This window comes from Centropristis striata, chromosome 4 (genome assembly GCF_030273125.1).
Source record: "Centropristis striata isolate RG_2023a ecotype Rhode Island chromosome 4, C.striata_1.0, whole genome shotgun sequence".
Classification (NCBI taxonomy): domain Eukaryota; kingdom Metazoa; phylum Chordata; class Actinopteri; order Perciformes; family Serranidae; genus Centropristis; species Centropristis striata.
This window is the reverse complement of record NC_081520.1, coordinates 22,192,864-22,208,473: the sequence shown is the minus strand read 5'-3', so window position 1 is coordinate 22,208,473 and position 15,610 is coordinate 22,192,864. Positions and strand designations below refer to the sequence as shown.

At 36.1% G+C, this 15,610-nt stretch overlaps 3 protein-coding genes across 3 annotated transcripts; all 3 read right to left on the bottom strand.

Annotated features, from left to right (window-relative positions):
• Positions 1-2,753: 2,753 nt before the first annotated feature.
• LOC131970664 (complement C1q-like protein 4) lies at positions 2,754-4,108 on the bottom strand. Its single transcript, XM_059332096.1, has 3 exons — positions 4,102-4,108; positions 3,701-3,841; positions 2,754-3,590 (listed from the first exon to the last, which is right to left on the bottom strand). The coding sequence occupies exons 1-3, from the start codon at positions 4,106-4,108 to the stop codon at positions 3,151-3,153; spliced, it is 588 nt and encodes a 195-aa protein (XP_059188079.1). The 3' UTR covers positions 2,754-3,150.
• Positions 4,109-7,504: 3,396 nt separating this feature from the next.
• LOC131970662 (complement C1q-like protein 4) lies at positions 7,505-9,399 on the bottom strand. The gene is made up of 2 exons (XM_059332095.1): positions 9,357-9,399; positions 7,505-7,926 (listed from the first exon to the last, which is right to left on the bottom strand). Exons 1-2 carry the CDS (start codon positions 9,397-9,399, stop codon positions 7,505-7,507), a joined length of 465 nt encoding a protein of 154 aa, XP_059188078.1.
• Positions 9,400-9,896: 497 nt separating this feature from the next.
• Positions 9,897-13,021, bottom strand: LOC131970661 (cerebellin-1-like). Its single transcript, XM_059332094.1, has 4 exons — positions 13,015-13,021; positions 12,144-12,227; positions 11,896-12,036; positions 9,897-10,447 (listed from the first exon to the last, which is right to left on the bottom strand). Exons 1-4 carry the CDS (start codon positions 13,019-13,021, stop codon positions 10,026-10,028), a joined length of 654 nt encoding a protein of 217 aa, XP_059188077.1. The 3' UTR covers positions 9,897-10,025.
• Positions 13,022-15,610: the final 2,589 nt, after the last annotated feature.

Below are 15,610 nucleotides of genomic sequence, written 5' to 3'. Positions count from 1 at the left end.
CAGGTGGCACCAGTGTGCCCTGGTAGCCTCGGCCACCAGTATGAATGTGTGAATGGGTGAATGAGCGTAGTGTGTAATGTAAAGCGCTTTGGATAAAAGCGCTATATAAGTGCACCCCATTTACCATAAGTGCACCCCATGTTTAAAGCTGCACCAGCTTCTAGGAAAAGTAGTGAAAATTACTGAGCTGCATGCACCTCCCAATGATATAATTGATCCAGGCATGACAATAAAATCCATAACAAAAAAGCAGAAATAATGGTCATTTTGGCCATGGTTGATGGCAGAAAATAAAGTTTATGGCAGCATTGTTTACACTGGCAAGCCTCATGCAATTAACATGCAGCAAATTTTTGGCTGATGCCTTTTCTATGTAACTGAAGTAGCTGATCATCACTTGTGACCCTAGCCGGCTGGAAGAATGTGGGACCCCTCTGAACCCCTGAAACTTTCATTTTCTTTAACCCTTGTGTTGTCGAAAATGACCCATCACTATGTTTAACAGCAGAGGAAACCTCCTCAGGGATCTTTTCTCAACTTGAAATTCGATGACTTTTCCTAGAATGACCCCAACATGAGAAAAAGTAAAACATTGCCTTTGTTCATATTTCTATCAAAGCTGTACACCAACAGGATACAAATCTTGTCTTATGGGTCATTTTTGACCTGGCAGCTATTAAATCAGTTTCATACCACAAAGACCATGCATGCATGCATACATGCCTTGCAAAAATGTTTATATCTATACAGTACCTTTAGCAATAAAAATAACAGAAATAAACTCCTACAGTAATCCAATTATGACAGGTGTGTTGTAATAAATACAAGTGGATTCCACTGATTAAATCCAGTTGTTCTGCACTGTAAGAGGCAAACCTAGATATTCACAAAGTTTGTGATGAATGGTACACATGTTTCTTCATGCAAAATAGATTTTGGTTTTAAAATTCAATCAAGCTGCTTCGTCTAAGGGGTTTCGTGAAGGTTCGTCATATTTTACCTTTAGGACAAGTGGTGAATACAAAAAGTTAAGACAACACAAGTCTGAAAGTCCTTGTAGAACCTGATAATGTAATAAATTCCCGTTAATGTAATGCTTTATTACATTATTGGTAAAAAGTGTATTACATTATTGGGAAATGCACTTTATTACATTATCGGGAAGTTATTACATTATCAGGTTTTATTATATTTTCAATGCACTCAAGTGCAGATTTTTATTACATTAACGGGGTTATTACATTAACAGGAATTTATTACATTATCAGGTTCTACAGTCCTTGAACAGATAATAGATTATGAACATTTCTGTTAGAAAAATTAACCAAAATTAAGTTTAATATTGTGACTTTATTCTACATGTATCATTTATGTGACAAATATTCACTGAGAGTCAGACAGAACTGCAGGCTTTTTACACAGAACAGAGAGGAGAGGCCAGGGGAGGAGAGGTTGCAATAATGCAAATATACTTCAATATGTTTAGCATGTGGAGACGCAATGTATTCTCCCAATATTAACACTTGTGGGCACAAAGTGTTGTATATATCATTTCCATTTTATTCCATTAAACAAAAATATATTTATCAGATAAATTATATGTGTTATATGTCTGTGTTATTCTGCACAAGACCTTTTTGAGTTGACCAAAGACCACAGTGAATAAAAAAAAGAGCAAAAAGCGTTGTGAAACGGCTTGGTAAAGATTTGAATTTCTGATTTGTACTGTGTTATTAAACCTCTGAAGTCCAAGAGATTTTGGTTCAAATTTGTAAACTTCCTATGCATTTGTTTCTGTCTCTGTTTAGCATCTTTCAGTCTGTCCTTACATCACATGTATGGTTCCTTTTTCTCGACACAAACTTGGCTATCAGGCAGATTTTTCATTTTATTTTAATTAAAAATCCACAAGAGTCAAAATATACAAAATACAAACAATAGACACAGGTGTCTATGGAAATGTACCATGTATTTTATTTTTATTTTTTTACCATTTATACACACACAAACAGCAGAAAAAAAATAAAAAATAAAACTACAAAACAGTAAAAATAGTAATAGTTTTCATTGTAGAAAGAAAATTCACAATTTAAAAATGGTCTTGAAACACAAAATGGCACACTGTGAAAGCTCTTTTGATTGCTCTTTTAACAAGCTTTCTCAGCCTGCCTACATATGATATATAAATTAAGTTATTGCTGCAAATAAAACATGTGTATTTTCAATAAATAGATGGACTCCAGAGGGTTAATCATTTTATGATTAATAATATTTGCCTGGGGCCCCTACTCACTAAATCCCCTGGAAAAAGTCATACTGCTTGTGCTACACCCATTATTTTCTAAATAGGTGTCGAGTGACATCACTCAAAGTGATTTTTTCAGATTCTTTGCATGTCCCTCTGGAGCAACAAAAGGCTTTAAACATGATTTTTCACATGTAATTTTTGGGTTGGATAAAACAATGCTGCTGCTGTATCATTCAACACTAAAACTTTAGTATCCCGAAAAGAAGTGTGACCAAAATCTTGTCTCATCAGTTCTATGTGTTTTACAGTATTTTTAATGACATGAGCCCGTGGCATAACATTTTTTTAAATGTTTTAACTAAATGTTAACATATACATAAGTAAAACACTTTATTACAGATGGTGCATCACCAACCTGGTGATATGGGTTTAATTTCAATTTGACCTCATGATGTTTTGTAATCAAGGTTCACACAGACAGAAATCAATGTGCATAAAGTGCTTTATTTGAATGTTATATATGTGTCACCAACTAAAAGTCATATTTAAAATAAAAGGCAAAACAATCTCAAGAATGGACAGCAAAGTAAGAGTAATATTTCAATACTTTAATTCTGTCAACAATTTCCTCAATGTAGCAATTTATTGATAGATAATGATTTATAAAGCCAGCTGCTTTGTCTAAAATCATAAATGATTTTCTGGTCATTTTACACATGCATTTTTAAAGATATGTGAAATTCAAGACATCATTTCAGCGAGAAAAAGCTAAGCCGTTGCAGAACAAAGATACTCTTAACAAGATCAGATTGAGATGAGGGCTATAAACCTCCACAGAAAGATTCATTTTGCAGCGTCTAACCTCATTAAAAGGGAAAGAGTTGGTACAAAGACACAGTGCACTATGCATTGTAAACTTCTTCAAGGTAAAGCAGAAAACCACTGAAAGTGTTATAGTGGCTGCTGTCGTCGCAGAGGAAACATCCAGGGGGCAGGTTGACAGTCACCTTGTCCCCAGCCTTCAGGTGGAGGGCCAGATTAATGGTGGCACTGTCCTCCTGGTCTTGCTCATTGTTTTCTCTGGGTCCTGCCACCACCTGGCCGTTAACCTCCAGATTGGCGCAGGCAGACAAGAGGCTACCAGGAGAGCCGGCGTCACTGTAGACGGTGAGGGCGAGGCTGTAGACACCAGAGTGTGGAACGGTGAAGATGCCGGTCTCGTCGCTGTAGCTACCGCCAAGATTGATGAAGACGTGTTTGTAGACGATGACGCGTTCCTTGTCGAACGCCCCGTAACACCCGAAAGTATCCCGTAGAGCCACAGAGAAGGCAGTGCGGCTGTCTGGAGATGCAACGGATGAGATGGCAGTTTAGAGGTTAAAAAAGTAGATTGGAGTGACATCAATAACAAAAAAGCAAGATGCAAAAAAAAAAAAAAAAGATGTCACTTACCTTTAACTTTGTCAATAACTGCTATTGTTTTGTTGTTTTCCTCCTCTATTTCATCCAAAGTCGTGCTAAAGTACGTCTGCAGCCTTTTCACTTCTTGTGCCATCAGACAGCAGCGACACGAGCCCATTCCTGATTGACAAGCTGAATGCAAAAATGCACACACATAAATGCACTTACAGAAATGAATACATGCAGACACATTGATTATGCACCCATGGTTTCTCACCATTGCTTGTGGATCCATCGGTAACGAACATGAATGACCCATGTGCAAGGGCTGCATGCAGCAGACACATCAGGATAATAACTGGGGTGAAATAAGCAAAGGAAGGAGCTTTATATTATCGCCAGTTACTGTATTGTTCCTGATATTACCTCTGTAAATATATATTTAGTCTCACCTTTCATGTTGACGGCTGCAGGAGGACGGAGGATATGATCGACTGATCACTAGATGAAGTGTCATGCGTTTATATATTTTTCTCAGGGCCCCTCCCTTGTTACCTCTAAGTTTTATTCCTCCTCTTCTTTTCTCGCTCCTCCTCGGTTTCATTTTTTATATATATTTTTTTAATCCACCACCCTATTTTCCTTGATACAGTAACTGTATAACTGGGGATGTTTAATCGTCATCCCCAGGTGCTCTCACTTTCTAAAATCACACACCTGCACACACCCTTTCAGGCTTTTGTTACAGGTCAGGTATCAGCTGTCGTCTGGAAAGAGGTGTCTCAGTAGGAAACACTTTGACAGCTGCATTGTAGTTTCATTAATTTTATATGCTGAGGGTTTTATGAAATAACCCTCAAATTACTGTAATCAATGAAGCTTGATATGTAGTATGAAGTCATTATTGAGTCCTATTTTATCTCAGTCCCTTTATGGTCAAAGTAGAGTGACAGACACAACAGTTTTTCTCTAAAAACGGTATTGACAAAATGTAATTTTAGACAATTGTTTTACCTTTGTTTACTATTTTATTCATATAGTACACTACTTTTGTGAACTTAAGACTTTGGTAAACTCATTGCAAGTTCCCAAACAATTTGTCCACATGAGTAAAGGTATGATTTCGTAAGAGATTTGAAGAATTTCAAAAAGCGGAATTTAATTTTTCAGCCTTTGGGCCAAATAATCTCTATACACATTGCTCTAGGACAAATTTGGCTCACTATACAGAAAGCTGAGTTTGCACATTTTTATATCAAACACTTGGGTATTATGTTATATGCAAGCCTTAAAAGGGGAATTTATGAAAGTATGCAAAAAATCAAGAAATAGCCTTAGTCTTCAAGGGGTTATCACAACTTTTTGATTGGAATCATGGACACTATTTGACACGAGCAAATAATTAGTTTACTCTCACAGTTCCCCATGTGCAGACTGAACCTGGGAAGTCAGCCTTTTGTTTTAATGCCCAGCAACCTGGAATGATCTTCAACTTACACTGAGAATCAATACACCCAGAACATGATGTCAATTTCTCAGCTTGATTGCAGACTTTCCTGCTACTGTTTTTAGCTTGGGGCATGTTAAATAGCATTTTTACTTATTTATTTATCTTGTCTGTTATGATTTGGATTTTGAATTTGTATTTCTGTACTGTTTGTAAATTAAATTGTCGTCACTGTAAATGAGGGAAACCTCAGTGCCCCTCGAGTTTAATTAAAGTGTTAAAATAGCTTCAGTATATACTACAAATGCGGTATACAGTATTTAAGACTTAAGACTTATCTTTTTAATTTGGCTTTTACTTACGAATCATTTTAAAATATTTTTCTGCTCATGCATCTTAGTGTTGCAACATCTTCTGTTTTATTTATTTATTTATTTGGTGCTATTTATTAGTCTATATATATATATATATATATATATATATATATATAGACGTGCTCTATTATGTAATAATTCATTTATTGTTTTAAATTTTTTTTATCTTACCTTACTTTATTTTTATTTATTTTATCTAATGAATTTCTAACCAGCCTCCAGGGGGTATGTGTTGAATAATGAAAAGGGTGTTTTCAAAATGGCTCTATAAGAGGTAGAAATCTATGCATGTGTTATAGAAATGAGCGAACCTGGTCTCATAGGAATCTGTGAAATAGCCACAAATTTGCTTAACTCTGTCCACAATCTGTGGAATAGCCATGGAATCACTCAAATTTCCATGAAACTGACACGGATTTTGCTACAATGCAAGTTAATGACAGTCATATGCCTTGGCTATTGGTTTGTTCCAAGTCACGTGACTTTTAAGGTCCCGGCGGTCAGAACAAAAAACATGGCGGACAGTTCTCTCATTTTTAGTAAAAAAATCAATTTTTGACTTAGTTTCTACATAAAAATGGATTTGGATCACATTTCTAGCGAGAAATATATGTTTTATTTTCTAAATATTCACTCAGTGAATGTACATAATCACTTTGTATGTTGGAATAGCCATGGGATATGACTGTCATTAACTTGCATTGTAGCGGAATCCGTGTCAGTTTCATGGAAATTTGAGTTATTCCGTGGCTATTCCACGGATTTTGAGTTAAGCAAATCCGTGGCTATTTCACGGATTCCTGTGAGACCATGTTGATATGAGCACATCTCATTTCATCCTCTCGTGTGTGTGTGTGTGTGTGTGTGTGTGTGTTTCAATAACATTTTTCATAATGTCAAATTATTTCAGTCCTTCAAACATCATAAACATTACAATTCCATTACCAGAATATTGAACAACATCTCTGATCAGAGTTTTCTTTCATGGAAATTGAAACAAAGTGACTCAGAACTTGTTTGTTTAAAAGTCTTGTTTATTTCTCTGGTAAGTTACAGGTACGTTGATTTTAATTTCTTCTAAATTCTAATCCAAACAGCTGTCACAATAATAAAATTACATTAAAAGGTTGATTAAAAACCCAGCTTCTCTCCACAGATAATATTGAAAACAGGCCCTTTAAAAAGTCTGTAGACATGATGTGATCTCAGGAAGACTACTTTAGAGTTTTTCTATTTTTTCTATTTTCTACATTAATTGCATATGCCATGGAAGTTATTATAATGGGACATTATAGATTTGTTTTCTTCTTCTTATTCAATTGCTGAATGGTCTTGAATGTTTTTTTATTAGATGATGTCCCACACCTGCCACCACCACCTTTATAAATTTGGGTCGTGTATTCCTCATTTTTTAAGCATTTTGGCCTGACAAAGATTCATGAAGGTGAAAAAAAGGTGGTTGGCAATAAACTCATGCTTGTGAGTTTGTGTGCAGGCTTGCTGTTTTTCCTTGACTGTTAAATAAACAGTAAATTCTATTTATACAGTCATGGAAAAATGATTAGACCACCCTTGTTTTCTTCAATGTCTTGTTCATTTTAATGCTTGGTACAACTAAAGGTACATTTGTTTGGATAAATATAATGATAACAACAAAAATAGCTCATAACGGTTTAATTTAAAAGCCGATATCTAGCCATTTTCCATGGTTTTCTTGATAATGATTTTGGTTATTATAAAGCAAATGGCTTCATATCAGCTCTTATTTTTTTTGTTGCTATTTTTGTTGTTATCATTATATTTGCCTTATTATATACCTTCAGTTGTACCAGGCATTAAAATGATCAATACATTGAATCAAACAAGAGTGATCTAATCATTTTTTCCATGACTTGTTTATTTTTTTTACAGTGTAATGAAACAATAATTGAATAAAAAAACAAAATAGGGATGGCAGCATTGCTAACAGTAAAGATAAATCAGATGGAGAGTAAGGGCTTAAGGTCAGATTTCATCTAACAGGCTCATAAACTGTCAGTATTTGTGATCCATATCCAAGGAAAACAACAGGAAGCCAGTGAACGTGGTACGGTGGTTGTTGTCATAACTAATGTAACATCCTGTAGGCACGAAGACCAAAACACAGTCCCCAGCCATCAGGGACTGAGTAATAACAACAGTGGCGCTGTCTTCAGCATCGTTGGCTTTTCGTTCGGTGATTTTAACCACCACTATGCCGTTAACCTGCAGCTCAGCGCAGGAGTGGTTAACCCTACCGCTGTAGATGGTGACCGCAAAGCTGTAGACGCCAGCACGCGGAGCAGTGAAGACACCGCTAGATGTGTTGTAGTTATCACCCAGGTTGAGAAAGACATGATTGTAGATGACCGTGGTGTTTTCAAAGTAGTCCACACTACTATCATTGCTCAGAGAGACGGAGAAGGCACTGCGATTTTCTGTGAACGCATAGAAGAAGAAGAAATCATTATCAATCAATTGTTCTTAAACCCTCCTGTTATGTTCATCTGATTGCAGACTTTCCTACAACTGTCTGCAACTGTTTTATTTATTTATTTATTTGGTGCTATTTATTAGTCTATATATATATATATATATATATATATATATATATATAGACGTGCTCTATTATGTAATAATTCATTTATTGTTTTAAATTTTTTTTATCTTACCTTACTTTATTTTTATTTATTTTATCTAATGAATTTCTAACCAGCCTCCAGGGGGTATGTGTTGAATAATGAAAAGGGTGTTTTCAAAATGGCTCTATAAGAGGTAGAAATCTATGCATGTGTTATAGAAATGAGCGAACCTGGTCTCATAGGAATCTGTGAAATAGCCACAAATTTGCTTAACTCTGTCCACAATCTGTGGAATAGCCATGGAATCACTCAAATTTCCATGAAACTGACACGGATTTTGCTACAATGCAAGTTAATGACAGTCATATGCCTTGGCTATTGGTTTGTTCCAAGTCACGTGACTTTTAAGGTCCCGGCGGTCAGAACAAAAAACATGGCGGACAGTTCTCTCATTTTTAGTAAAAAAATCAATTTTTGACTTAGTTTCTACATAAAAATGGATTTGGATCACATTTCTAGCGAGAAATATATGTTTTATTTTCTAAATATTCACTCAGTGAATGTACATAATCACTTTGTATGTTGGAATAGCCATGGGATATGACTGTCATTAACTTGCATTGTAGCGGAATCCGTGTCAGTTTCATGGAAATTTGAGTTATTCCGTGGCTATTCCACGGATTTTGAGTTAAGCAAATCCGTGGCTATTTCACGGATTCCTGTGAGACCATGTTGATATGAGCACATCTCATTTCATCCTCTCGTGTGTGTGTGTGTGTGTGTGTGTGTGTGTGTTTCAATAACATTTTTCATAATGTCAAATTATTTCAGTCCTTCAAACATCATAAACATTACAATTCCATTACCAGAATATTGAACAACATCTCTGATCAGAGTTTTCTTTCATGGAAATTGAAACAAAGTGACTCAGAACTTGTTTGTTTAAAAGTCTTGTTTATTTCTCTGGTAAGTTACAGGTACGTTGATTTTAATTTCTTCTAAATTCTAATCCAAACAGCTGTCACAATAATAAAATTACATTAAAAGGTTGATTAAAAACCCAGCTTCTCTCCACAGATAATATTGAAAACAGGCCCTTTAAAAAGTCTGTAGACATGATGTGATCTCAGGAAGACTACTTTAGAGTTTTTCTATTTTTTCTATTTTCTACATTAATTGCATATGCCATGGAAGTTATTATAATGGGACATTATAGATTTGTTTTCTTCTTCTTATTCAATTGCTGAATGGTCTTGAATGTTTTTTTATTAGATGATGTCCCACACCTGCCACCACCACCTTTATAAATTTGGGTCGTGTATTCCTCATTTTTTAAGCATTTTGGCCTGACAAAGATTCATGAAGGTGAAAAAAAGGTGGTTGGCAATAAACTCATGCTTGTGAGTTTGTGTGCAGGCTTGCTGTTTTTCCTTGACTGTTAAATAAACAGTAAATTCTATTTATACAGTCATGGAAAAATGATTAGACCACCCTTGTTTTCTTCAATGTCTTGTTCATTTTAATGCTTGGTACAACTAAAGGTACATTTGTTTGGATAAATATAATGATAACAACAAAAATAGCTCATAACGGTTTAATTTAAAAGCCGATATCTAGCCATTTTCCATGGTTTTCTTGATAATGATTTTGGTTATTATAAAGCAAATGGCTTCATATCAGCTCTTATTTTTTTTGTTGCTATTTTTGTTGTTATCATTATATTTGCCTTATTATATACCTTCAGTTGTACCAGGCATTAAAATGATCAATACATTGAATCAAACAAGAGTGATCTAATCATTTTTTCCATGACTTGTTTATTTTTTTTACAGTGTAATGAAACAATAATTGAATAAAAAAACAAAATAGGGATGGCAGCATTGCTAACAGTAAAGATAAATCAGATGGAGAGTAAGGGCTTAAGGTCAGATTTCATCTAACAGGCTCATAAACTGTCAGTATTTGTGATCCATATCCAAGGAAAACAACAGGAAGCCAGTGAACGTGGTACGGTGGTTGTTGTCATAACTAATGTAACATCCTGTAGGCACGAAGACCAAAACACAGTCCCCAGCCATCAGGGACTGAGTAATAACAACAGTGGCGCTGTCTTCAGCATCGTTGGCTTTTCGTTCGGTGATTTTAACCACCACTATGCCGTTAACCTGCAGCTCAGCGCAGGAGTGGTTAACCCTACCGCTGTAGATGGTGACCGCAAAGCTGTAGACGCCAGCACGCGGAGCAGTGAAGACACCGCTAGATGTGTTGTAGTTATCACCCAGGTTGAGAAAGACATGATTGTAGATGACCGTGGTGTTTTCAAAGTAGTCCACACTACTATCATTGCTCAGAGAGACGGAGAAGGCACTGCGATTTTCTGTGAACGCATAGAAGAAGAAGAAATCATTATCAATCAATTGTTCTTAAACCCTCCTGTTATGTTCATCTGATTGCAGACTTTCCTACAACTGTCTGCAACTGTTTTATTTTATTTTTTATTTTTTTAGCTTGGGTCATTTAAATAGAATTTTTACTTGTTTATTTGTCTTGTCTGTTATCTATATTATGAATTTGTATTTCTGTACTGTTTGTAAATGTACTCGTCGTCACTGTAAATGAGGGTAACCTCAGTGCCTTACGAGTTTAAATGTGTTAAAAGTGTGTAAAAATGTAGCTTCAGTATATACAACAAATGTGGTATAGTATGAATTTAGTAATAAGTAAAAAGCATGCATGCATCCAGTGGACCCCTGGCCTTATAATTTACAAAAATGACACTCATAAAAACGTGTAGCAACTGGGAAGAGGCTCAAAATAACTACAATTAACATAAAATTATCATTATGAATCATTGTCAATCAATTGTTCTTAAACTCTCCTGCAATGTTCGTTTCTTAGGAACAGTAATCATGTAGGTCAATTTGACCCGGGGCATGTTAAATTATCCAAAAGTGTCAGAAACCAAAAAATCCCAATAAACATTGTTTATATTTCATCATTAACTCCATTACTAACCATTTCAATTAATATTTAGTGCAATGGTGTTCTTTACCTCTCACAGATCATGGTTCAATGAGGATAATTCACTTGTTTTTCTTTCTTTTTTTTAAATGCATGTTAAAACTTTTTTATCTACATTGGAAAGACATACATATGAAATACAATGGTTTTTACCAAAGTTTTACATTTCATTGATTTTCTTATTTTTTTATTTTACATTTAACTATTCTTTTTAGATTTTTTAAACTTTGAAATGGGTCAATTTGACTCGCAACATAACAAGAGAGTTAAATTGAGCCATTTCAAAGTAAAGAAATAAATAAAATAAATGTTACAAGTATATTTTCCAGGATGAAATTTCTTCTGCTTGGTTTAATTTGTCTAATCAACATATAAAATGAAAATGCTCATCTGTAAAGTGCGAGAATGCAGGTGTCATGACTTTTGTTTTGGTATTTGTTATTTTGTAAGAAAAAATGTCAAATAAAAAAATAAAAAATCAATGTGATGTAAAACTATTGTATTTTATATAGGTCTTTCTAATGTACATAAAAAAAGTTTTAATATGCAATTTTTTTAAACAAGTGAATTATCCTTATTGAACCATGACCTGTGAGAGGTAAAGAACACCATTGCACAAAATATTAATTGAGATGTTAGTAATGGAGTAATTAATGAAATACAAACAATGTTTATTGGGAATTTTTGGTTTTTGACACTTTTGGATAATTAAACATTATTGCTGTTCCCGAGAAACAAACATAACAGGAGGGTTACCGTATTTCCACAATGTTCTGAACTGTCCCCAAGTTTAACTCGTCTCACCTGTCAATTGGCTGACGATCAGATTTGCTTTGCCAATACATGTCCTCATATAGGACACGCTTAAGTTGAAGAAATTCTCCATCCTTTCCATCTGCGTATTCATCAGACAACAGCCACATGAGGCCTTATCCGCAAGACACACTGCACACAGAGGTACAGAGATTATTACATCAGGTCACAGGTGAGAGTATGTGCAGACGAATTGACGCTGCATTGACAGAAGGGATATTTATTTAACAATGTCTTACAACTGGAATCGTCCAAAGCTGAGTCACTCCCCCAGCTTTCACCAGAAGCAAAAGCTGCATGCAGCAGACACAGCAATACAACAACTGCAAGGAAAAGAGCAAAAGAACATTTCTCTTTATACATTTGACTTACTGTGGCCTTGTATTACACTGCAATATAGAAAAAGTCCTGCAGCTCTATGGAATCAGCATCAATCGTGGCTAGAAGTGGGAATAACTCAAACATGTCTTTTGCGCAAAATAACACCGTGATAATGACATAAGAAAAAAAATGTTAAATATCTCTGATAAATTATTTTGTAATGAGAATAAATTAGAATTTATATATCCAACACTTTTCTAAGTGCCCACAAATGTCATAAATATTGGAGAAAAAAATTCTATTTGCATTTCTACAACCTCTCCTGTCCACTCCTCTCAGATCTGTGTAAACAGCCTGCAATGTATATATACTACACTTTTCCAAGTTCCCAAGTGTCCTGAATGTTGGAAAAAAAATAGTCTCCACATGATAAACTATTTGCATTTTTACAACCTTTACTTGATTTTAATGTTTTTAACAGGATCCAGTTATCCCAACAGGTTTATTTTTGGCTACATTTTAAATGAGACAAGTAGAATAAAGTGATTTTGACAGAAATATCACACTTTTAAACTTAATTTTAGTTATGATTTCTCATGGAAACTTTCGTAACCAATGTCTGTTCAAGGACTGTCCGGAAGTTCAAATTCTGAAAGTAATGCCTGATTTTGCAGTTTCAACAAACGGTGTATTTTCAATTAAAAATTTTTTCAGTCATTTAAACTTTGACATACAGCTTTAAAACCATCTCACTCCTGAATTGTATGCAGTAGTTGCATCTATTCTCACCTCTCATGTCGATGCTGGTAAATGATGACGCTTCTGAAGGATAGAAGGTGTGTAGACTGATCGCAAAAGTTCTGGATATATATTTTAGGAGAGCCCCTCCCTTGTTACCTCTTTTTTTTATTCCTCCTCTTTTGGCATTGCTCTTCTTCTCATTTTTTCTTTTTTTTATTCCACACCCCATTTGCTTTTATAACCCTATAACTAGAGATGTATTTCTTCTTCACTAGGGGCTCTCAATTTCTAAATATCACAGACAAGCAGACACACACCCTCCAGCGCTTTGTTGCTGATGTCACCCAGGTATCACCTGATACGAGGTGCTCTGTATGTGGAATTTAGTTTCTCATCAGCATCTGAGCATAATGGTTTGTAGAGCTGCATAGATACAAATATTTTTTTATCATTTGTGTACATTATCTTATTATTTTTAGCCTTTAACCCTGTTAACCCCGAGCCATTTCAGGCCATTTTTTGCTCTTTTTACTCACTGTGGCCTTGAAATATATAATAAGTCCTGCAGCTTTATGGAATCAGCACAATCATAGCTAGAAGTGGAAACAACAAAAAAATGTCTGTTTTAATGATATAAATCACGAAAAAAGAAAAAATGCAAGTTGAATTTCTCTGATAAACTATTTTATAAAAGATTGGAATACAAAAGATATATATATATGTGCAACACTTTTTTTAAGTGCCGACAATTGTCATGAATATTGGAGAAAAGAAAGTGTGTCTCATTCTGTACATCTTGAACTATTTACATTTCTTCAACCTCTCCTGTCCTCTCCTCTCTGCTCTGTGTAAACAGATTTTCAGTGAATATTTGTCATGGTTCATCTCAGCAGAATCAATCATGGCTTCACAGTGTTACTGAGGAGCAGAACTTAATGTTTTCGACAGGATCAAGTTATTCCAAACGGCTTATTATTAACAATATTTTAAATGATGAAGAATAAAGTGATTTTGACAGAAATATCAGAATTTTGATTGATTGATTTGATTGATTTCACCATTGACTAGTAAAAGCCTGGTCTACAGTCAATGGTGCAGCATTTTCCTGCTATTTAATAATAGAACCAACTGGACAGTTTGACAGACCACTTGGGTTATTGTAATGCAAATAACTCTAAATTAAAAAAACCCTTTCTTTCAGCCCATGGCTTTTCCTTGACTTAACCATAGGGCTGTTTCCACTACCGGGCAATACATCGACAATAACCGGAATGAGGCGGGTCTCACTCGCCGAAACGCCCCTAATTTGAATACGAGCAGGCAGGAGCGAGCTTTTGTCAGGACTTTCTTTGTCCCTGTTGAAGAGCAGAATCTTTTTTCTCCCCTGAACAGCCTGGTTACTAATTGGATAGATCGCTAAGCGGGATGTGAGGTAGTACTCTACACGACAACAACACACACCATTTGTAAAAGTCGGCAAAGCAGTGTTCCCAACTTAGTGACTTTTCAGACCCCCTTCGCGACTATTTTTCAAGAAAGCGACTGCAGACAAATCCAGCGACTCTTTCTTACTCTTCTTAACGAGGCCGGCTCGTTACAACAAGCACTGGACACTCACTGCACAGTTAGCCATGTTGTTAATTCACAATCACTATGTTTCTGTGCATAATTAGCCATGCTGCTCTCAGCTGCTGACGTTGTGCACAGTTAGCTACGGTGAAAACCATTCGTCACCTCCGGAGTCTCGTTAATTCCTCTGGGGGCTAACTTGTAGTCGAAACACACAGAGTAAGCGGACTTTTGAGAGGGTGTGGCCTGAGACTTTCCCAGTGGCCACACGGCTCATGATGCACTTCGCCTATGCCCAGTAGAAACTGTGTCAGGATCTGTGCCTGGCAGCTCCTTCTTCCCCTTCTGTTTGTTGTTGTTTTTCCCTGTTTGTCTGATCCTCCTGTGTCTCCTCCCCTGTCTGTTTTCTGAGTGTGTGGGCGTGGCTTTGTTTCACAGGCAGCCCCAGGTGAATCTGATCCAGCAATCAACCCTCACAGTATAAAACCCCGGTCTTCTCTTCACTCGTTGCCAAATTTTTTCGTTCCCAGCGTGGTAGAGCCGCGTACCTTGGCCTCTTTAGTGTGTTTGCCGTCCCCTAGTGTTCATTAACTTGTGTGCTAATTATTTCTATGTTTTGCATTTCTTAACATCATTGTGTCTCATGCTCCATTGCCTGCCTGCCTGTCGCTTGCTACCATGTGCTCCTTCAGTCGTGTGAGTTAATCTCTCCACGTGCTGAAGCGGCGTTGCCATTACCACATTGTGGCCGCCAAACAAAAGACTTTGTTCCCTGTTCCTGAGCTCTCGTCACCTCACCTGCTACCGTTGACTCCTGGGAAGACCCTCCACCCCACCCCACCCCCAACATTACTCCAGCTAAACAGCAATAAAGGACTGTGTTTGCACTAATACCAGCCTTTTGAGTCTTGCTTTCAGGTCCAGACCTCCCGTAGCTTATAACATACTGGCTCCTATACCATTCTGTTTGGATTCCACTTAAAGCCTATACGGTTCAGTTGGGTCTGCATGGGGCATAATGAATGAAGGCCCACAGTAATGAGTGCTCTGACTGCCAGATATGATGTCAAGAAAT